The 23,741-nt window shown below is 29.9% G+C and overlaps 5 protein-coding genes across 5 annotated transcripts in view; 1 reads left to right on the forward strand and 4 right to left on the reverse strand.

The window, feature by feature from the left end:
• The window catches only part of LOC119670498 (tetratricopeptide repeat protein 17-like), a 46,208-nt gene extending 26,779 nt beyond the window's left edge, over positions 1 to 19,429 (forward strand). The window contains exon 4 of the mRNA XM_038080772.1: positions 18,992 to 19,429. The gene's annotated coding sequence lies outside the window, so the exon portion shown is untranslated. The remainder of the gene's footprint in view (positions 1 to 18,991) is intronic.
• Positions 2,593 to 4,010, reverse strand: LOC119666829 (very-long-chain 3-oxoacyl-CoA reductase-like). The gene is made up of 5 exons (XM_038076110.1): positions 3,857 to 4,010; positions 3,625 to 3,671; positions 3,402 to 3,477; positions 2,999 to 3,339; positions 2,593 to 2,933 (listed from the first exon to the last, which is right to left on the reverse strand). The coding sequence occupies exons 1-5, from the start codon at positions 4,008 to 4,010 to the stop codon at positions 2,607 to 2,609; spliced, it is 945 nt and encodes a 314-aa protein (XP_037932038.1). The 3' UTR covers positions 2,593 to 2,606.
• LOC119670500 (very-long-chain 3-oxoacyl-CoA reductase-A-like) lies at positions 8,704 to 11,511 on the reverse strand. Its single transcript, XM_038080774.1, has 5 exons — positions 11,206 to 11,511; positions 10,965 to 11,011; positions 9,555 to 9,630; positions 9,150 to 9,490; positions 8,704 to 9,039 (listed from the first exon to the last, which is right to left on the reverse strand). The coding sequence occupies exons 1-5, from the start codon at positions 11,357 to 11,359 to the stop codon at positions 8,722 to 8,724; spliced, it is 936 nt and encodes a 311-aa protein (XP_037936702.1). The 5' UTR covers positions 11,360 to 11,511; the 3' UTR covers positions 8,704 to 8,721.
• LOC119670499 (very-long-chain 3-oxoacyl-CoA reductase-like) lies at positions 15,026 to 17,810 on the reverse strand. Its single transcript, XM_038080773.1, has 5 exons — positions 17,510 to 17,810; positions 17,269 to 17,315; positions 16,051 to 16,126; positions 15,646 to 15,986; positions 15,026 to 15,573 (listed from the first exon to the last, which is right to left on the reverse strand). The coding sequence occupies exons 1-5, from the start codon at positions 17,661 to 17,663 to the stop codon at positions 15,238 to 15,240; spliced, it is 954 nt and encodes a 317-aa protein (XP_037936701.1). The 5' UTR covers positions 17,664 to 17,810; the 3' UTR covers positions 15,026 to 15,237.
• Positions 19,430 to 21,324: 1,895 nt separating the features above from the next.
• LOC119670506 (very-long-chain 3-oxoacyl-CoA reductase-like) lies at positions 21,325 to 22,415 on the reverse strand (the record flags this gene model as incomplete). Its single annotated transcript, XM_038080779.1, is given in 3 exon segments — positions 21,325 to 21,869; positions 21,936 to 22,276; positions 22,340 to 22,415. Coding segments are annotated over 3 exon segments (753 nt in total), but the record flags the coding sequence as incomplete, so codon positions are not given.
• Between the last annotated feature and the right edge of the window lie 1,326 nt (positions 22,416 to 23,741).

Raw genomic sequence — 23,741 nt, forward strand, 5'->3', positions numbered from 1 at the left:
TTCCTTCTGTGACAAACCTTCATAATTACTCGTATTTTCACTATTCTTTTTGTTTAAGTACTTCTGTCGAATATTTAAAGAAAGATTTAAAGAAAGACCATATTATTATGGATTATAATGAAATAAGTTTGAATCTTTAAAAATATCTCATGTGGGACTAAAGCAAGTTCAAAGAAGGCAATCATATAAAATTAGTATATATGATTTATTTCGACTGTAAAGATCACTTTATGTAAAAATGTGTGTTTGTACTTGCTAAGTGCTTCCTTATTCCTATTTGGAATATTTAGTAGTGTCATCAAATTCTTTACCAGTAGTTCAATGCCATGTTTTTTCTGAGGTTTCTAGTCGTCGTTTGCCCTATGGAGTCTATCGCAATACCTGTCTAGCTATATTATAGCAGGCCCTCTAAGCTTATGGGTAATGCTTCCTGGTTACATTTATTGCTTTGATTATTTCAGTTGATTGGTCAGATTCCACGTGTTCTTATTAAACATTTTCTCCGGTCAGAGTATTTTAATATTGAAATGTTTATTATTGGAGACTTATACGCGATCGTCTATTTTTCTTAAGCTCTTTCATATCTATCCGCATAATAATAAATACAGTTTTAATATTTGAGTTGAAAGGACACAGCTCTGTTTTCGGAGTTATTTGACTGTACCGGCAGACATTGACTAAAATCAGCGCTTGTGTTACTTATGCTTGCTAATACATTTTCGTCGGTTTAACTTCTTTTTGTAGCAGTGCTGCATAGGTTAACCGCAAATTGCGGACATTCTACATTGATAAAACCATAAGAGTTTATAAAAGTTGATCCTGATCACAGCCCGACATTATAGTCGCTTTTTAAAACTTTGTTTTACTCCGCTTTTATATTCAAATTAGTCTTCTTGGGGTTTCTGTTCTGCTAAGCAAATAAGCATTGTCAGCATATGTCAAAGCTGTTAGTTTTGCAGAAGAAGACTACTGAATGTCGTGTCTACCGTTCATCACATTTATATATTATTATGGTATATGAAAGTAGAGATAGTACTCAGCTCTGTCGCAGACCAGGAGTCACAGTAATCGCTATTCATATGAATTTAATTGCTCTAAGAATGGCAATCTAATGCATATATTAAGTTATCAAAATTATACCACCTAATATTTTAATTTTTTAGTGTAAACTCCTCTTTCATACGTCAATATCAGCTGACCGCGATTACAGATCAGAATCAATTTTTCTGTTTAAACTATCCAAAGAAATCACTATTTATTAACAGTATATGTAAAATTTCTTTGGATTCTTTTCAATAAATGAGTACAACTAATTTACTTAAAAAACTAATATGTCAGACATGCAGTCTCACGTGACGTCACAATTGTCACAATACATAATTATGACTCTTTTTAGTGTATTCTTGCAGAAGGAATAGAGTGTCACTTATGACATTTATCTTTTTTTACAAAAGTGTGTGGCGCATTTATGCACCTCACACAGCTAGTCTTACGCAAAAACTAAGAGGCTGCCTCACTTGGCACTATTTTATCTCAGAACAGTCACTAGCCGTACGGGGCGGTATGCAGATCTTAGATCAGTCATCGAATTATCAGCGAAGCTTGTGAGGAATACATAAATTAGACAAAGAGAAGGGAGGGACTCTGTAGAAACCCTTCAGCTAACAAAGAGTAAAAGTGCCCAGTTTTACTAACTCGAAAGAATCTCAACATAAGAGACAGAGACTGCACAGATGTGTCTGATATTTATCAGACATTTATTTATTTATTTATGTGGTTTATATATGCATTTTCCTTTAATGAAAAGTGTCTTATTTATATAAAATCGAATGGGGAAATGTGTAATACTTGATTGCTTATCCCAATGTTCCCGAGGTAAGGATTAAGTTCAAGTGAAATTATTTAAAACGGCATTGGAACTACATTAAAAATTGTTCTTACATAAAAGGGATAAGTCTCAAGTACGTACAAACATATTACCAGGCACATAGCCAGCGAAAGGTTGAGTAATGCCGCCTTTCTAACAGAATAAATCAAAAAACTGTATATTTATAAAAATTTCATCATATAGGTATAATGGGGGAATAAGATAAAAATTTTTTAAATTACTGACATTTTTTAAAAACCCATTGGAAGTAAGTTTCTGGCTGTGGACTAGTGTGCGTTCATTAATATATGTAATATTTTACATACTATAATTATATTTATGATTATGATTATAATTATTAATTACATTTATGGTTGGTACTTAAATGGTATTATTTTTTGCGTAATTGTGATAATGTTTATTCGTAAAAAAAAGAACTACCTCGAAATTAAATTGAATTCAATTATATCAGAAAATGTTCTAATGTAACACTTTATTAAACCATTATTATCAATATCCATGCTAAATGATATAATTTATAAAAGGTACAGAATTTATTTAAATGACTGAAATTACTTAAAAGTTGTTAATTGAGATAATCATGGAACTATTCTTCCGAAAAGGAAAATTATATATAATATGAAAATATGTATAGTAATGTACGAGTACCATAAAACTAAGTTTTCCATATAATATATACAATTAAATTGTTTTTGCATACGTTTTAATATAATTAATTCTATCTGCGCATCATCAAAGCAAAAATTCGTATGGCAAAATTGATGTTAAAAATAATATTTCTAACGATCTGATCACCGACTATAGCATTCAGGAATTGAAAGCGTAACAGACGTATTGCATGTAGAGAGTCCCCAGTCGTTTGTCCAGCAATGCCAACTGTTTTCAAAGCAGATGATACGTACCAATCTGCTGATAAAGGGAGATGTGTAGTCTTCCGAAGTTTCGCCATATGCGTTATTAAAAAGTCTGGTCGAACACTTTGTACTGTAATACCTTGACTCTGATATTCTGTTTGTAAGTCTTTGCTGAATTTATCAACAAACGCCTGCATTAGAAATATGTATGAATATATATTAATGACAATTACATATAATTTCCATTTATATTAACTTTTGTGCCGCCATATAAACTAAGTAAAGGACTGGGTATAACTGCAGCAGTTGATGACAAATTAATGATGACACCTTTTTTCTTGGCGGTCATCTGGGGTAGTATTAGAGCGCACATATGAGTAACCGAATGTATATTGACTGATATAACATCACGTAAAAATTTGGGATGCTGAGTGATGTGTTCGAGAAAGAATTCGGGATGTGCATAACTCGTGGTAACATTATTAACAAGTACTCCAATATCGAGACCTTCAATATTCTTCTGTACTGTCTGATATATTTGGGGACCATCAGTGAAATCAATTTCAATGATTTTTATTTGAACCTTATAAGCATCAGCTGAAAATATGAAAAGCTATATTTTGGATTTACGAGAAGTAATTTATGAATAATGTACTTACTTAATTCTTTAGCTACAGCTTCTAATTTAGATAGTGAACGACTTATGAGAATCACATTAATGCCCTTCTTAGCAAGCTGAAAATAAAATAAAATGATGTATGATGTTGGATGTAAGTGTATTATTTTTATAATGATAAGCTTAGATGCACTGCATCTGGACACATATTGTGGAAGTTTAATATTTTAATTTGTAGTAATGTTTTAATTTCTCCTTAAGCTCACCGCTTTGGCGTAGCTTTTTCCAGTTCCATCGGTGGCACCCGTTACAACTGCAATTAATAAGTTACTTTTACTTTAACTTTATTTACTTTTAATTTTCGGTTCAGGAAACCAAATGCATTTATTCTAAATATGTTTGTATTGTTAAATTTCTTGAAATACCATCTAAAGCAATGATCTTAGCTGATATCACTTAACCAACAATTACAAATGGCTTTTAAAATTTGAAATATACCAGCCCACGTTCCTAACCGGCGTAAATCGATCCTTGGTCCAAACAGAACGGGACCAAAGATATTCAGATACAGCCATGACAAAACTCGATGTACAATTTGTACGCAGACAATGCCCACACAAATAGTGATCAAAATAGAACTATCCAGTGCCATGTTTAGATTTATACGCTTAATGCACACAGTTCTCAAAACGTCGTCAGAAATATCCGAATACAGAGCTTAATATTTCTCTGTTACTTCTGTGTGGTTTAAGCAACTACTAAATTAAATACATCTTCCGGAATTAGTTTTCTGGTTAATTGTTGACATAAAAAATATGAATAATTAATAATATAATAATACATTAAAGTACAATATAATTGCAGTAGTTTTTATATTTAATTATATTTACATATTTTTTTTTGTATTCAGTTTTATATTTAATAAACTAAAAAAAAAGCAAGAAAAATTACCTTTACTTACTCGTATTTTACAGATTTATCTTAACAATTATTAAAGCAACGATTCTATATCTTGTTTTTTTTTTAGATAGTTTCAAACGCAAAAAATTGTTACTGTAATACAACACTTCTTCTAAAAAATGAATCATAGATTTTTGCACTAACGAGTATTCATATTAATTTTAAAACGCATGCATTCACAGATTCGGAAACTATTCTTAATCAGTGGCTATTTATTTGTCTATGTATAGAACTTTTTTTATGGAATGTTAAAAATTAAAATTTAATTTAATTAATTTTTGATTTTTGTATTTCTTGTTTTATTTTATTTTATTCTTAATTATTGTTTTGTTATTTTTATTATAATAATTATATACATTTCTTGTAATACTTATGCTGCAGTAGAAGGAAACATACTAGTATTTTAGTATGTATTAATATTTCAATATATTCGTAATACAGTTAGTTGGTGTATATTCTGCATTATATTCGGTGGTATTGAAAAGAACTAAAACAACTGTTAGTCGGTGATATACAGTGGATGAATATACCATGTTCTCCTCACCATGTTCTGTTAATTTGTCACGAGCCATCATATATGTCTGTTACCCAGCATTACTATGATGGAACACTAATCCTTTTCTGTTGGCCAATTCTGCTCGATACCTTGATTTGTTTCGCTTAAGTGATTGATTAGTGAGCAATAAAAAACCAAACTAAGCATTGCACCAGACTGTAGCAGCGCGTAATAGATTATTCCATCCAATGTTTTCAAACACTTAACATAAAGATCGTCAGCCTTTGATAATGATCGTTTGCATTGAATATTTTCTTATTTTCTATCTTATCTTACTTTTTATGTTTCTTATATATTCCTTTCTTACCATTCCTTTCTTTCTTTCTTTTTTGGAGCAAGAGCACATACCCTAAGGATAGCAAAAATATCTGTCTGTAAAAAAATCTGAAAGATGGTATGATTTACTAATCATTATGTTAGGTCAGCAGAAAAGATTCCGTCGGTATAGATCGCAAAAGCAAATCCTTTCTTAAAAATCCTAACAGCAGCGTCACTGAAACGACTATAAATCTATGATTAATGGTTGTTATGTAACAAATTTTTTACAGATATCGTTTAAAGATTGTAGTTTTCAATATATTTATATATATAGAAATAATTGTTTAGAATCCTTAACTGTGTCTCCAATATCAGTAATAAAGTCCACCCTCTTAAAATTGTCTTCTCATAAAAGTGTGTTAGTCACGATTTTGAAAGATTCGGATAGAAACAATAAAGATATATTAAAGATTTCTTAACATTTGGTTTGTTGTGCTACCTACATTTCTCATTCGTATTAGCTTATGCTTATAAATTTCTTTATGGTCCATAAAGCATACTGTAGAATTATTACTCTGTGGTGTTAAATGTGTTTCATGAACAGCATGTGACTTTTCTTTGCACATTTAATCTGAAATGAGCTTCATCCATGAACATCACTAAACATTGATTATTCGTCAAGTTGTTCGAAAGTTCAATCTGCAAATTTCTACATCCAACTATAATTCTAATAATAGGTTCTTGTATCAACTGAATTCTACATTGTGACCGAAAAGTTTCCGGAAATTTTAAATAAAACGCAAAATTCTTAATCTTCATCAATATTTATTTTATCTCCTTCAAATTATGCTCCATTAGAAGCGATACACAAATGCCAACGTTTCTTCCAATCATCAAAACATTTTTTATAGGCGCTTTCCGGTATGGCTTTGAGTTCCCTCTGCGAATTCTGTTTTACGTCTTCTATGGATTCAAAACGCGTTCCTCTGAGTGGTAATTTGAGTTTGGGAAACAGGAAAAAGTCACACGGTGCAAGATCAGGTGAATACGGGGGCTGTTCGATGGTATTTATTGAATGTTTGGCCTTAAAATCGTTGATAATGTTGGCTCGGTGCGAGGGAGCATTATCGTCATGAAAAATCCATGAATTATCCTTCCACAATTGAGGCCGTTTACGGCGGATATTTTCACGCAAACGTCTTAAAACAGTCAAATAATAGGCTTTATTGACTGTTTGTCCTTCAGGGACGAATTCATGATGCACCACACCACGAATATCGAAGAAAACAATCAGCATTGCCTTGATTTTCGAGCGACTTTGGCGTGGTTTTTTCGGTTTCGGCTCGTCTTTTCCTCTCCATTCCGATGATTGTTGGCTTGTTTGCATGTCGTACTCGTAGACCCATGTCTCGTCACCCGTTATGATGCGTTCCATGAAAGTTGGATCGGAATTGGCACGATCAAGCATGTCTAACGAGACCTGTCCACGATGGTGTTTTTGGAACAAATTGAGGTGAATCGGAACAAGCCGAGCGTTGACACGTCGCATACACAAATTTTCCACCAAAATCAAACGAGCCATCTCACGACCGATGCCTAGCTCTCGTGCTATCTCTCTAACACTCACATGAGGATTTTGGAACACGATTTCCTTTGCCTTTTCAATGTTTTCGTCGGGGGTAGAGGTCGAAGGTCGTCCAGAACGCGGCATGTCTTCGACGGTCGTACGACCGTCCTGAAAGGCTTTGTACCACTCATAAACTTGAGTTTTCGATAAAACTGATTCCCCATAAGCCTTTTGTAGCATTCGCAAAGATTCTGCACACGAAATTTCGTTCGAAACACAAAATTTGATGCAAACTCTTTGTTCAATATTTTTTTCCATTGTTTTTTTCGCAACGCACTACTGAGGTGAACTGGTTTAAACAGCTGCCGTAAACGAACTGTCTGACAGATCGCGCTCATTTTTGGCATAGTAATTGTCCTTAATTGCTGCCAAACTACATAAACTTAAAATATCGAAAAATATACAGCGCGCGAATTTTAAATGAGAATTTCCGAAAACTTTTCGGTCACAATGTATATGCATTTACGGAAATGCACATCTTAATTAAAAATATTTCATATGAAACTATAATTGTAGTTCTTAAAAGTATTATTTGATTGCTTGGTGTCGGTTCTCATCCAGGTTTGTGCACATGGTTTCAACATTTTAAGCGATAGGTTTATATTTTAGATTGGGTGGACACCACAACACAAATACTACCATTTAATTTAAATTTTTCATTAACATTTTGTATAGTAAGCTCTACTCAGTCTACAGTCTGTTAGCTGTAAGTGTTAAGTTATACGTGTAACATAGCCAGTATAGATTCATTATTTTTCTAATATGGGTATGTCCCGTTTTCTATGGTAATTTGTAAAACAATCTTGAATAAAATTGTCAATTTTACGAATATTTCTTCTTGATTCTTCTTCTAGCTTCTTCTTTTTGAGTTAGTGCTATTACGCACTTTTACTCTATAATAGCTGGGGGGATTATCTCTACCCCACACTAGGCTTTAACTAGGCTAAGAAATCATATCATTTATTTGTCTTTTAGTTGATGACGGACCTTAAATCAACATATCTTTCCGAGAGTCCAGAAGTGGACTTAAGGATTGTTAGGGCTGGGTTAAGTAGCGTATCAACTTTAGTGAATATTTAAAAAGAAGAAAATGGTTTCTATGACAGTGCTATACTATACTTTACAGTATTATACTATATTATATATATTATATAAACAACTATTTTTATGTGCTCACATAACCTTTATTCCATAAATAATATATAATTACAATCTGAAATTATTGATTTGCGATATTTTATGTGAATATTTTTCTTCTACCCATCATTTAATAATTATCTTGTTATTTGCGATATTTCTAATAGATATTTTTATACTAAGATATCTTCTAAAATATATTTTGAATTCAATGTACTCTTAATGATATTTTATGTGAATATTTTTCTTCTACCCATCATTTAATAATTATCTTGTTATTTGCGATATTTCTAATAGATATTTTTATACTAAGATATCTTCTAAAATATATTTTGAATTCAATGTACTCTTAATGATATTTAAATGCCATTTAATTTCTATGAAAATGATTATGGTTATAAAAGCATACATATTTATAGTAGTTAATATAATAATTTCATTATATTGTAAAAAAAAGAATCACTAGTTGGTCGAGAAGTATAAAGTCCAATTTTGATATTTATACGATTATCACATTGAAATTTTCTCTAGATTTGCCGTTTATGTAGTTACCGTCACCGATCAATTCAAAATAGACATATTTGGTCTTTATATTATAAATTATATAAGGACCTAATACATATATATATATACATATATATATATACATATATAATATACATATATATATATACATATATATATATACATATATATATATACACACATATATATATATATATACCCATACATATATATTTAAATATTAACAAAAAAAAAAACAGAAGTTATCAAAAGGTGCACATCATTCAAATAATGCAGTGATTTTCTTACGAAATTACGGAATTATATCTCTTTTTCTGATTTAGACAGAAGAGATTTTATTCTTAAAAGTACTTTGAAATGCACAATTTTAATGATATAATTACCGCTCAAATAAGCAAAAAGTGCCAATAATGCATGTGGAAAGTAACCATTCGTTTTACCAGCAATACCAACAGTTTTCAAAGCAGAATCTACATATACTTCTGCGGATGGAGCGAATAAGTTAGGCTTAAGTTTATGCATATTCGTTGCCACTATACACGGTCGTAAACTTTGCACTATAATTCCTTGACTCTGATATTCTGTTTGTAAGTCTTCACTGAATTTATCCACAAATGCCTGTAGAAGAGAGCACGAATGTAGGTATACGACTAATGCCGATATTATATATATTAGTTATGAGGAATAATATTCCGTTTTTCATAGATATATTATTGATTTATACTTACCTTTGTGCCGCTATACACACTTAATAAAGGAGAGGCTATTACTGCAAAAAAGGATGATACGTTAATGATGACACCTTTCTTTTTTGCAATCATATTGGGAAGTACTAGACCACACATATTAGTAACTGAATGTATATTGACTGATATAATATCACGTAAGAATTGTGGGTAACGAGTAATATACTCGATAAAAAATTCTGGATATAAATAACTGATGCCAACATTATTAACAAGTACGCCAATATCAAGACCTGTAATATTCTTTTCAATTTTCTGATATATTTGGGGACCATCAGTGAAATCAATGTCGATGATTTTTATTTGCACATTATGAGCATCGGCTAAAAACAAGAAAAGTTACATTTTATATTTACTAGAAATAGTGTTCATGAATATTGAACTTACTTATTTCTTTGGCTACAGCTGCCAATTTCGATAGTGAACGACTTATTAGTACTACATTAAGACCCTTCTTAGCAAGCTAAAAATGGAATTAAATTATTAATTGAAACAATCTCACTTTTAGAAGATCTTCTCGTCGATTTTTTAGATTTTTATAAAATATTTCGGATCAGTTTGCACCATATACTATATAGATGATAAACTGTTATATATGGTATGACTTTAAATTTGTTTTAAAACACCCCCATTAAACGATTCTCTGTAAACGTGTTGCTGGTGTAAGAGGGTAGGAAATAAGAACTCGGTTAATTTTGATTTGTCCCGCATTAAGGTAATGGAAATTTGGTGATTTTTTTTCAACAAGTATTTTTATTATTAGAAGGATTTGAACAGTAATTAAAAAGCAATAACGAAAATTTGATTAATTTATTACAGTTTGACCGACCAAACCTAAAACCGCTGATTCAAGTATTGTCAAGTACTCATCGTCAGTGATCTTAGAAAATATGTATATATATCTATATATACATTATATATTATATATATATATATTATATATATATATTATATATTTATATTATATAATATATTATATACATTATAAATTATTCTATATTAAGTTCAATGTAAATGAGTTTTTTTTTTAAATATGAATGGGCATTATTCTTAACCTGGTAATTTGGTAAAATGATAAAATTTTACGCATATTTGTTTACGAAATTACAGTGTTATTTTTAATTTTTTTCGCTATTCACTAAAATATCAGCTGATTCTTATTATAATGAAAATGGAATAATATTAAAAAAAAATTCAACTAAAATAAGTTTTGCTTTACATTTCAATATAATTCCTTTTTTTGCTTTAATAGTACAATTTTAAAAGTTTACCGCAAAAATTTGAAAAGGAATCTTGATATAATTGCGATCTTTTCACTTTACCAATTAACTCAGTATGTACGTCGTCTGGAGTATTTGATTTATATGTATATAATTAACACAATGGGCCAGGCCAATAGCCCTTATTGGATTTTTAGAATCGTCGCTAAAACCTACACAAACTGCGAGGCTGCTTTCGACTGATGCATAAACAAAAGGAAGCACCTAGGTGAGCATATCATATCGAACGAAGAAATAAAACTCGGTACTGTGGGTTGAATATGACAATTTACGAAAGGATTCAGATTTGTAGAAATATTTTAATTCCAAGCAGGAGGGATAATAGATCTCTAGATTGCTGTGTAAATTTTCTTAATACTTTCTGATATTATTATGAAGAAAAAAATTTTACAATTTGTACCCTGATTCGATTATTGTTCAGATTGCTAATAACATTTTAACAAAATTTATATATCGATTTTTTTTGCACAAATTTATTTAACATATGTGTTGAAAGTTTAAAGTTGTTGAAACTTACCGCCTTAGCGTAAGCCTTTCCAATTCCATCCGTGGCACCCGTGACAACTGCAATTAAAACTTAAACTTTAGTATCAGGTTACGATTACGTAGTGCACTTATTGTAGATGTTTCTTTAAACTACATGAAAGCTAAAAGCTGTCAAGAACGATTATCACTTATCAAGATTATAAGGTAAATAAGAGGTAACATATAAAACTTGAAAATTAAACAAACAGTTTTGAAAACATTTTGAAACATACCAGCCCAAGCTCCAAATCGACGAAAATCGATTCTCGATCCAAGGAAAATGGGGCCAATAATATTTGTGTAGAGCCATGGCAGGACTTTGCGTACAGTTACTATGCAGACAATACCTACACAAATGCTGCTTAAAGTAGAAGAATCTGGAGCCATGTTTAGACCTGTATTTAGATTTAAATCCAATGCACACCTGTTTTATACAGTTTTTAAAACGTTCACAAAAGTTTTTCAATTTAATATTATTCGTTAAAATTTTATTTTTACAAAGTATTGTAAATTATAGAATCAATATTCCTCCATTTCATTCGGGTGTCGCGTCACTAATAAATTAAATAAATCTTCCACACTCATTTTGCTTGTTAACTATTTATATACAAATTGGAAATTACACATTCATAATAATTTTTAAACATTTATAATACACATATAGAAGATCGATTAATTACAGAATTACAGAAAACGTCAAATTGTATAAGTTAGCATAAAAAAATAAGTTGAGATACGTAAGAAAAAAATTATGTTTAATAAAAAGTTAAAGTCTCCAGTTAAAATTACTGCAATTTGTTTATGTAAAAACTCGTTTATTATAATTGTTTGTAAAAAATACTATGTTTTATAAAACCTAAATACTCGGTAATTTGTAATTTGCTTCTTATATCATCTGAAAGCAATTCAGTTTCGTTTCTTAAGTCACTTGAATTTTTATTTCCTCCTTATTCCCTCCAAAGCATATATTTTGGGATCTTCTTTGATTCTTTTCGTCTTGTCATTATACTCATTAATACTCACTTTAACCCGCGTGCATTCACAGATTTGGAATTTATTCTTTTAAAGATTTGGAGATCTCATAAGTATTCATAATGATATTAGTATCAAACTTAAAGAAATGTTTAATAGATCTTCTCTGCTTTCCTTCATCATTTCGTTATACTCATCCATACTCACTTTATCTCGCGTGCATTCACATATTTGGAATTTATTCTTTATTATATTTGGAATTCTACAAAATATCCATAATGATATTAGTACGAAACTTAAAGAAATGTTTAATAGATCTTCTTTGCTTCGCTTCACATTTCGTTATATTCATCCATACTCACTTTATCTCGCGAGCATTCACATATTTGGAATTTATTCTTTATTAGATTTGTCATACTAATAAATATCCATAAACATATGAGTATCAAACTTGAAGAAATGGTTAATAGGTTTATAAAAACGATATCAATTTCTTATGCTGTATTTCCAGCAAGTCTTATTGAGTGCTCATTTTGCTTATTGAATAAATAATTTCTATATATTTTTGTATAATGAATCGATTCCCAACAACCCACAATCAGATCACGATTTCACATTTTACCCTATACATGTGATTTCTAGAAAAAACTACTAATGTTACTTAACTTCAGAAAGTTTGATCTCTATACAATTAATGTAAACAACACACAATGGAAGCTTATTTCTTATTTAAAGCCGTACTTATATTTCAGATTGCACTACTATATAAAATTTGACATAAACGAAAGATAAACTATTGATTATAGACGCATTACCAGAAGTACGGTTAAAGTCCTGGGCTTCTATATAGCAATTCACTTGCTTACTCAAATTAATATAAGAGGAACTCGACCCATAGATCGAGTGGTAAAGTACTGTTTTTAAGTTATAAGGCTAAGACTTTCGAAGTAACGATAATTGACAGTGTGAACCAATTACCTAATTTTGTATCGCAAAAACAAAAACAAACTTCAAAAATTGAAGTTTATGTCAGAGGAAGAAAATATGGAAGAAACTATTGGCAATACACCACTATCTGTAGAAATAAGATAGCAAATGAAAAATGATGAAAATGCTGGAATTATAAAAGCGAGAAAAGCATTTGGAGCACACAGTATTGAAGACACATGTTATCTAAGTAGGGAGCGAGTAGAAAGGTAAGATAAAAAAAATTAAATAACTATAAGCTAATTTTAATTAAGTTTTTGGAAATATAAAAAAAATTTTGTAGAATTGTGCTTACATGTTAGCGCAGTAAAATCTTTGCGTACATCCGAGTTCTTTTGTCGCGTTTTAGATATAAATTTTATAGACAGGTTTCGAACAGTACTGAATAGCAACAACAAAATTTTTTATTTATTTTCGAGTATTGAAAAATACCCATCATCAGTAGTTATGGAATGATTACTTATATTTAATTATTCGTAAATAATTTTTTGGGATTGCAAGTGTTCATCAATTCAATTAAATAATTAAAAATAAATAAAAAATTTTGGTGTTGCAATTCAGTGCTGTTTGAAACCTCTCTATTAAATACAATTGTTTCTATCAAGTAAAATAGTTTCTATCGTCATAACAAGGGGCACAATAGACCCGACGGTCGTAGTGCAACATTTCTTAACAATTATTATAATCGTCATAACAGACGTTAAAATCAAATTAATTTTTATAAGTTGGTTCTTAAATGATGTAGATAATTTTAAATTTAATTAATTATATTAATATATAGTACAACTTGTGACAAATTGAACTTAATTAAGTAAACTTTCCAGCATAAAAATTTACACTGTACAAATCATACATTTAAATCAGGGCTGTCCAGACCAGATGCAATCGTGGGCTAATAGCAATCACTGTACAGATTGGAGGGCCTCAGAAACAAATACATACGCTCATAGTTGTTTTTGACAACTGTTTTAAAAATACGGTTATAATGTTAAATTTAGTTTTATTAATTTATCAATTTAAATTTATTTATTTAGTAAAACATAAAACAAAATAATGTACGAGGGCGGTTTGATAATTCAGTGACTTTTTGAATAAAAGAAATTTTTTTCGGCAAATAAACATTTTATTTTTCTACATAATCATCTTTTAGTTCGATACATTTAGTCCAGCGTTTTTCGAATTTTCTTATTCCTTTCAAATAATAAATTTTCTCAAAATACGCGTTTGTTTCGGGAAATACTTCTTCATTCGACTTAAATCTCTTACCGCCCAGTCATTTCCTTCGGTTTGGAAACAGAAAATAATCGCAGGAGGCTAAATCTGGAGAATATGCTGGATAGGGTAGCTGTTCATATCGCAATTCGTGGATTTTAGCCGCGAATGTTTAAACAGCACACGAAATTCTTTTTTTTAAATTTTCGTAAAAATTCACGAGGTTGTCTGCTTTGAACGGCTATCAAACACCAACTGAACGATGTAGCTTGCTTAAAATTAAGAAGATGCCCACTGGTAGATTACAGCTGACGACAGCACTGTTGAATTTGGATTAACTGCGGGGAAATTCAAAAAGTCACTGACTGAATTAGCCGTGGGACGTGCTTTGGACAGCCCTGATATTAAGAATTCAGATTTAATGCAAATAATAATTGATAATACTGAATTTGAAGTCTAGTGATCTTAAGGTACGGTGCTAGTGAAGTTAAGTTGAGGTAAAAGATAGTGAAGTCAGGAGAGTATAACATTAAATTACAACTATTGAACTTGCTAGGAGATTGGATGTGAAATTGTTGAGCTAATTTTTGGATTGGGTATAGAATTGTACAGACATTATTTAACTCATTTATTTTTCCCTCAATTTTTGTGGATATATGCTCGTTTGGATATATTATAAATAAATATACTGCTATCCTACTTTATACAAACTGTCTAGGAACAAATATAACTTATTCATAAATAGTAATATGTACTAAGTTTTTGTTTTATATAAACCAAAATTTATTTTATCTAAAGAATATGACAGCTTTCACAATTGTTTTTTACGTAAAACCATATCATTCTATGTTAAGTAAGATATAAAATTTTCAATTTAGCAGAAACATTTATTAATCCAGCGGCTTTTAAAGTTTCCATAGCGAATATAATTAAATTGTTTTTACAAGAAAATTTTTATATACATAATCTTATAAATAATTTCATAAAAATAATTTATTTGGTTGAAATATTTGGTAATCTAAAGTCATATTAAATTAACTTTTGGTAACAAAAGCTCTACGTATTTAAATTATTTTTGTACATATTTAAGAAATTTATTTCTTTTTTTCTGAATTACGCAAAGCGCGCTTTCGCATGCCGGAAAAGAAGTTGAAAATAAAATTTCTGGCCATCTGGTCACCGGCAACGGCACCCAATAAGTGAATTCTCAATTGCAGTAGTGCATGTGGCAAGTAACCAGCCGTTTGTCTAGCAATGCCAACTGTTTTTAAAGCAGAAGCTACATAAGTATCTGGAGATGGAGCGAGCAGTGTAGATTTTCGGATTTTTGCCATATTCGTTGCAACAAAACCCGGTTGTACACTTTGCACTATAATTCCTTGATTCCGATATTCTGTTTGCAAGTCTACACTGAATTTATCAACAAACGCCTATAATTTAGAGAAGAATATAAATGTATACAAATAATATTTATGTATATGGTATTATTTATTTATATTTACCTTAGTACCGCTGTATACACTGAGTAAGGAATATGGTATTACAGCAGCAGTAGATGATAAGTTAATGATGACACCTTTCTTTTTTGCAATCATATTGGGAAGTACTAGACCACACATATTAGTAACTGAATGTATATTGACTGATATAATATCACGTAAGAATTGTGGGTAACGAGTAATATACTCGATAAAAAATTCTGGATATAAATAACTGATGCCAACATTATTAACAAGTACGCCAATATCAAGACCTGTAATATTCTTTTCAATTTTCTGATATATTTGGGGACCATCAGTGAAATCAATGTCGATGATTTTTATTTGCACATTATGAGCATCGGCTAAAAACAAGAAAAGTTACATTTTATATTTACTAGAAATAGTGTTCATGAATATTGAACTTACTTATTTCTTTGGCTACAGCCGCCAATTTCGATAGTGAACGACTTATTAGTACTACATTAAGACCCTTCTTAGCAAGCTAAAAATGGAATTAAATTATTAATTGAAACAATCTCATTTTTAAAAGATCTTCTCTTCGATTTTTTAGATTTTTGTAAAATATTTCGGATCAGTTTGCACCATATACTATATAGATGATAAACTGTTATATATGGTATGACTTTAAATTTGTTTTCAAACACCCCCATTAAACGATTCTCTGTAAACGTGTTGTTGGTGTAATAGGGTACGAAATAAGAACTCGGTTAATTTTGATTTGTCCCGCATTAAGGTAATGGAAATTTGGTGATTTTTTTTAACAAGTATTTTTATTATTAGAAGGATTTGAACAGTAATTAAAAAGCAATAACGAAAATTTGATTAATTTATTACAGTTTGACCGACCAAACCTAAAACCGCTGATTCAAGTATTGCCCAATATTCATCGTCAGTGATTTTAGAAAATATGTATATATATCTATATATACATTATATATTATATATAAATATTATATATATATTATATATATATATTATATATATATTATGTAATATATTATATACATTATAAATTATTCTATATTAAGTTCAATGAAAATGAGTTCTTTTTTAAATATGAATGGGCATTATTCTTAACCTGGTAATTTGGTAAAGTGATAAAATTTTATGCATATTTGTTTACGAAATTACCGTGTTATTTTTAATTTTTTTCGCTATTCACTAAAATATCAGCTGATTCTTATTATAATGAAAATGGAATAATATTAAAAAAAAATTCAACTAAAATAAGTTTTGCTTTACATTTCAATATAATTCCTTTTTTTGCTTTAATAGTACAATTTTAAATTTGAAAAGGAATCTTGAGGACCTAGGTGAGCATATCATATCGAACGAAGAAATAAAACTCGGTTCTGTGGGTTGAATATGACAATTTATGAAAGGATTCAGATTTGTAGAAATATTTTAATTCCAAGCAGGAGGGATAATAGATCTCTAGTTTGCTGTGTAAATTTCCTTAACACTTTCTGCTATTTTTATGCAGAAAAAAATTTTACAATTTTATACCCTGATTCGATTATTGTTCAGATTGCTAATAACATTTTAACAAAATTTATATATCGATTTTTTTTGCACAAATTTATTTAACATATGTGTTGAAAGTTAAAAGTTGTTGAAACTTACCGCCTTAGCGTAAGCCTTTCCAATTCCATCCGTGGCACCCGTGACAACTGCAATTAAAACTTAAATTTTAGTATCAGGTTACGATTACATAGTGCACTTATTGTAGATGTTTCTTTAAACTACATGAAAGCTAAAAGCTGTCAAGAACGATTATCACTTATCAAGATTATAAGGTAAATAAGAGGTAACATATAAAACTTGAAAATTAAACAAACAGTTTTGAAAACATTTTGAAACATACCAGCCCAAGCTCCAAATCGACGAAAATCGATTCTCGATCCAAGGAAAATGGGGCCAATAATATTTGTGTAGAGCCATGGCAGGACTTTGCGTACAGTTACTATGCAGACAATACCTACACAAATGCTGCTTAAAGTAGAAGAATCTGGAGCCATGTTTAGACCTGTATTTAGATTTAAATCCAATGCACACCTGTTTTATACAAACGTTCACAAAAGTTTTTCAATTTAATATTATTCGTTAAAATTTTATTTTTACAAAGTATTGTAAATTATAGAATCAATATTCCTCCATTTCATTCGGGTGTCGCGTCACTAATAAATTAAATAAATCTTCCACACTCATTTTGCTTGTTAACTATTTATATACAAATTGGAAATTATACATTCATAATAATTTTTAAACATTTATAATACACATATAGAAGATCGATTAATTACAGAATTACAGAAAACGTCAAATTGTATAAGTTAGCATAAAAAAATAAGTTGAGATACGTAAGAAAAAAATTATGTTTAATAAAAAGTTAAAGTCTCCAGTTAAAATTACTGCAATTTGTTTATGTAAAAACTCGTTTATTATAATTGTTTGTAAAAAATACTATGTTTTATAAAACCTAAATACTCGGTAATTTGTAATTTGCTTCTTATATCATCTGAAAGTAATTCAGTTTCGTTTCTTAAGTCATTTGAATTTTTATTTCCTCCTTATTCCCTCCAAAGCATATATTTTGTGATCTTCTCTGATTCCTTTCGTCTTGTCATTATATTCATTAATACTCACTTTAACCCGCGTGCATTCACAGATTTGGAATTTATTCTTTTAAAGATTTGGAGATCTCATAAGTATTCATAATGATATTAGTATCAAACTTAAAAAATGCTTAATAGATCTTCTCTGATTTCCTTTATCGTTTCGTTTTACTCATCCATACTCACTTTATCTCGCGTGCATTCACATATTTGGAATTTATTCTTAATTCATTTTGGAATTCTACTTAATATCCATAATGATATTAGTACCAAACTTAAAGAAATGTTTAATAGATCTTCTTTGGTTCGCTTCACATTTCGTTATATTCATCCATACTCACTTTATCTCGCGAGCATTCACATATTTGGAATTTATTCTTTATTAGATTTGTAATACTAATAAATATCCATAAACATATGAGTATCAAACTTGAAGAAATGGTTAATAGGTTTATAAAAACGATATCAATTTCTTATGCTGTATTTCCAGCAAGTCTTATTGAGTGCTCATTTTGCTTATTGAATAAATAATTTCTATATATTTTTGTATAATGAATCGATTCCCAACAACCCACAATCAGATCACGATTTCACATTTTACCCTATACATGTGATTTCTAGAAAAAACTACTAATGTTACTTAACTTCAGAAAGTTTGATCTCTATACAATTAATGTAAACATCACACAATGGAAGCTTATTTCTTATTTAAAGCCGTACTTATATTTCAGATTGCACTACTATATAGGATTTGTCATAAACGAAAGAGAAACTATTGATTATAGACGCATTGCCAGAAGTACGGTTAAAGTCCTGGGCTTCTATATAGCAATTCACTTGCTTACTCAAATTAATATAAGAGGAACTCGACCCATAGATCGAGTGGTAAAGTACTGTTTTTAAGTTATAAGGCTAAGACTTTCGAAGTAACGATAATTGACAGTGTGAACCAATTACCTAATTTTGTATCGCAAAAACAAAAACAAACTTCAAAAATTGAAGTTTATGTCAGAGGAAGAAAATATGGAAGAAACTATTGGCAATACACCACTATCTGTAGAAATAAGATAGCAAATGAAAAATGATGAAAATGCTGGAATTATAAAAGCGAGAAAAGCATTTGGAGCACACAGTATTGAAGACACATGTTATCTAAGTAGGGAGCGAGTAGAAAGGTAAGATAAAAAAAATTAAATAACTATAAGCTAATTTTAATTAAGTTTTTGGAAATATAAAAAAAATTTTGTAGAATTGTGCTTACATGTTAGCGCAGTAAAATCTTTGCGTACATCCGAGTTCTTTTGTCGCGTTTTAGATATAAATTTTATAGACAGGTTTCGAACAGTACTGAATAGCAACAACAAAATTTTTTATTTATTTTCGAGTATTGAAAAATACCCATCATCAGTAGTTATGGAATGATTACTTATATTTAATTATTCGTAAATAATTTTTTGGGATTGCAAGTGTTCATTAATTCAATTAAATAATTAAAAATAAATAAAAAATTTTGGTGTTGCAATTCAGTGCTGTTTGAAACCTCTCTATTAAATACAATTGTTTCTATCAAGTAAAATAGTTTCTATCGTCATAACAAGGGGCACAATAGACCCGACGGTCGTAGTGCAACATTTCTTAACAATTATTATAATCGTCATAACAGACGTTAAAATCAAATTAATTTTTATAAGTTGGTTCTTAAATGATGTAGATAATTTTAAATTTAATTAATTATATTAATATATAGTACAACTTGTGACAAATTGAACTTAATTAAGTAAACTTTCCAGCATAAAAATTTACACTGTACAAATCATACATTTAAATCAGGGCTGTCCAGACCAGATGCAATCGTGGGCTAATAGCAATCACTGTACAGATTGGAGGGCCTCAGAAACAAATACATACGCTCATAGTTGTTTTTGACAACTGTTTTAAAAATACGGTTATAATGTTAAATTTAGTTTTATTAATTTATCAATTTAAATTTATTTATTTAGTATACCATAAAAATAAAATAATGTACGAGGGCGGTTTGATAATTCAGTGACTTTTTGAATAAAAGAAATTTTTTTCGGCAAATAAACATTTTATTTTTCTACATAATCATCTTTTAGTTCGATACATTTAGTCCAGCGTTTTTCGAATTTTCTTATTCCTTTCAAATAATAAATTTTCTCAAAATACGCGTTTGTTTCGGGAAATACTTCTTCATTCGACTTAAATCTCTTACCGCCCAGTCATTTCCTTCGGTTTGGAAACAGAAAATAATCGCAGGAGGCTAAATCTGGAGAATATGCTGGATAGGGTAGCTGTTTATATCGCAATTCGTGGATTTTAGCCGCGAATGTTTAAACAGCACACGAAATTCTTTTTTTTAAATTTTCGTAAAAATTCACGAGGTTGTCTGCTTTGAACGGCTATCAAACACCAACTGAACGATGTAGCTTGCTTAAAATTAAGAAGATGCCCACTGGTAGATTACAGCTGACGACAGCACTGTTGAATTTGGATTAACTGCGGGGAAATTCAAAAAGTCACTGACTGAATTAGCCGTGGGCCGTGCTTTGGACAGCCCTGATATTAAGAATTCAGATTTAATGCAAATAATAATTGATAATACTGAATTTGAAGTCTAGTGATCTTAAGGTACGGTGCTAGTGAAGTTAAGTTGAGGTAAAAGATAGTGAAGTCAGGAGAGTATAACATTAAATTACAACTATTGAACTTGCTAGGAGATTGGATGTGAAATTGTTGAGCTAATTTTTGGATTGGGTATAGAATTGTACAGACATTATTTAACTCATTTATTTTTCCCTCAATTTTTGTGGATATATGCTCGTTTGGATATATTATAAATAAATATACTGCTATCCTACTCTATACAAACTGTCTAGGAACAAATATAACTTATTCATAAATAGTAATATGTACTAAGTTTTTGTTTTATATAAACCAAAATTTATTTTATCTAAAGAATATGACAGCTTTCACAATTGTTTTTTACGTAAAACCATATCATTCTATGTTAAGTAAGATATAAAATTTTCAATTTAGCAGAAACATTTATTAATCCAGCGGCTTTTAAAGTTTCCATAGCGAATATAATTAAATTGTTTTTACAAGAAAATTTTTATATACATAATCTTATAAATAATTTCATAAAAATAATTTATTTGGTTGAAATATTTGGTAATCTAAAGTCATATTAAATTAACTTTTGGTAACAAAAGCTCTACGTATTTAAATTATTTTTGTACATATTTAAGAAATTTATTTCTTTTTTTCTGAATTACGCAAAGCGCGCTTTCGCATGCCGGAGAGGTGGTTGAAAATAAAATTTCTGGCCATCTGGTCACCGGCAACGGCACCCAACAAGTGAATGGTTAATTGCAGTAGTGCATGTGGCAAGTAACCAGCCGTTTGACTAGCAATGCCAACTGTTTTTAAAGCAGAAGCTACATAAGTATCTGGTGATGGAGCGAGCAGTGTAGATTTTCGGATTTTTGCCATATTCGTTGCAACAAAACCCGGTTGTACACTTTGCACTATAATTCCTTGATTCCGATATTCTGTTTGCAAGTCTACACTGAATTTATCAACAAACGCCTATAATTTAGAGAAGAATATAAATGTATACAAATAATATTTAGTATATTATTTATTTATATTTACCTTAGTACCGCTGTATACACTGAGTAAGGGATTCGGTATTACAGCAGCAGTAGATGATAAGTTAATGATGACACCTTTCTTCTTGGCAATCATATTAGGTAGTACTAGAGCACACATATGAGTTACCGAATGTATATTGACTGAAATAATATCACGCAAGAATTCAGGATGGCGATTGTTGTTATCGATAAAGAATTCTGGATGTGGGTAACTAATACCAACATTATTAACAAGCACGCCAATGTCGAGACCTGTAATATTCTTTTCAATTTTCTGATATATTTGGGGACCATCAGTGAAATCAATATCGATGATTTTTATTTCGACTTTATGAGAATCAGCTAAAAAATATGAAAAGTTTTGGGTTTAGTAGATTATAGGCTATCGATGAATATTAAACTTACTTATTTCTTTGGCTACAGCTTCCAATTTAGATAGTGAACGGCTTATGAGTACCACATTAATGCCCTTCTTAGCAAGCTGAAAAGAAATAAATTGAGTGGCTAATTGGTTGTGATAGGCTTATATGCAATGTAATTAGTTCTGAGGATCTAAGAGTACTGTACCAATCAAAAAATAAAGCAGAAATTTTATGTAATGGTGTTGATATAATATAATATTTTAGTTGTTTTTGTAGTGGTTTTTTGTTTTAAATTTCTGTTTCTGCGATTTTAGTGATGACGAAAAAGATGGAAACCAAAAATTTACTTTGCTCAGAATTCCTAACGGAACGGAGCATTATACTTATCGTACATCTATTATGATAGGAATCGATTTTACCGAGCAAAATATACTTCAAGTTTAATCAAATCTTCATTGATTTCCGTGTCAGATAACTGATGTTATTCGGGAAAATATATAATCTTTATATAGATTAGTATTCGGGCATTGGTAGAAATTATATTTCTATTGTCATTTGATTGTTTTCGTAAGAGCGATGGCGAACTAATACCATATTGACTGTTTCGCGGCGCCTTTCCTATAGGGCAGTGAAAAACCATAGGAGGTTAAGGTTTAGTCCGTAGTCCGCTTTAGTTATGATTTTACATTAGTTTTTATTTATCTTAGCTATATTAAATATTGAAAAACGTATCTTCAGCACTGTTCCATTTCACAACCTTTCAAACAAAAAAAAAAAAATGAGTAAAGGTATTGGGTAAAAGTTTGCTAAAGCTTAGACACCTATCACATATAACTTTGGATCAACATTGAGGTCTCATTTATATAATAATATATATAAAATACAATACAATATATAATAATACCAATTGACCTTCTGTAAATATTTTGTTTACGTTTGTATTTCGTTAGCCATATAATATAAAATATATATCTCAAGTATCAGTTTGTAAGACAACTATGTATTGTCTTCTATAGCAGATACCTATCTATATTGTAAATTAGAAGCTCAGATATTGTAAAATAAAATCGTTTTTCTAAACAGAACATGTTTCTAATTCACCGACTTATATGTGAGCTATATCAAAATCTGAACCGATCAGCTTCATTTTTATAACTCTGCATTTTATAAATTATGCTCAAGTTCAAGTTATGTATTTGAAGTACATACATCAACTTATAAAAAAGTTTTTCTAACAAAAAAAAATATAACATATCGGCAGTTTATATGGCAACTAAATCTAAATCTGAACCGATTTTAATAATTTTGTGTATATTTTTAAATTGATATACCATAATTAAGTACATATTTAAAAGTCTCGTTTGGGTGCTGTTGTAACCGTTTTTGGTGCTTTACCGCAAATTTTTGTATTACAGCATCCACACATTCGATCTTCAAGTCCTGAT

The sequence above is a fragment of the Teleopsis dalmanni genome, chromosome 1 (genome assembly GCF_002237135.1).
Source record: "Teleopsis dalmanni isolate 2A chromosome 1, ASM223713v2, whole genome shotgun sequence".
NCBI lineage: Eukaryota > Metazoa > Arthropoda > Insecta > Diptera > Diopsidae > Teleopsis > Teleopsis dalmanni.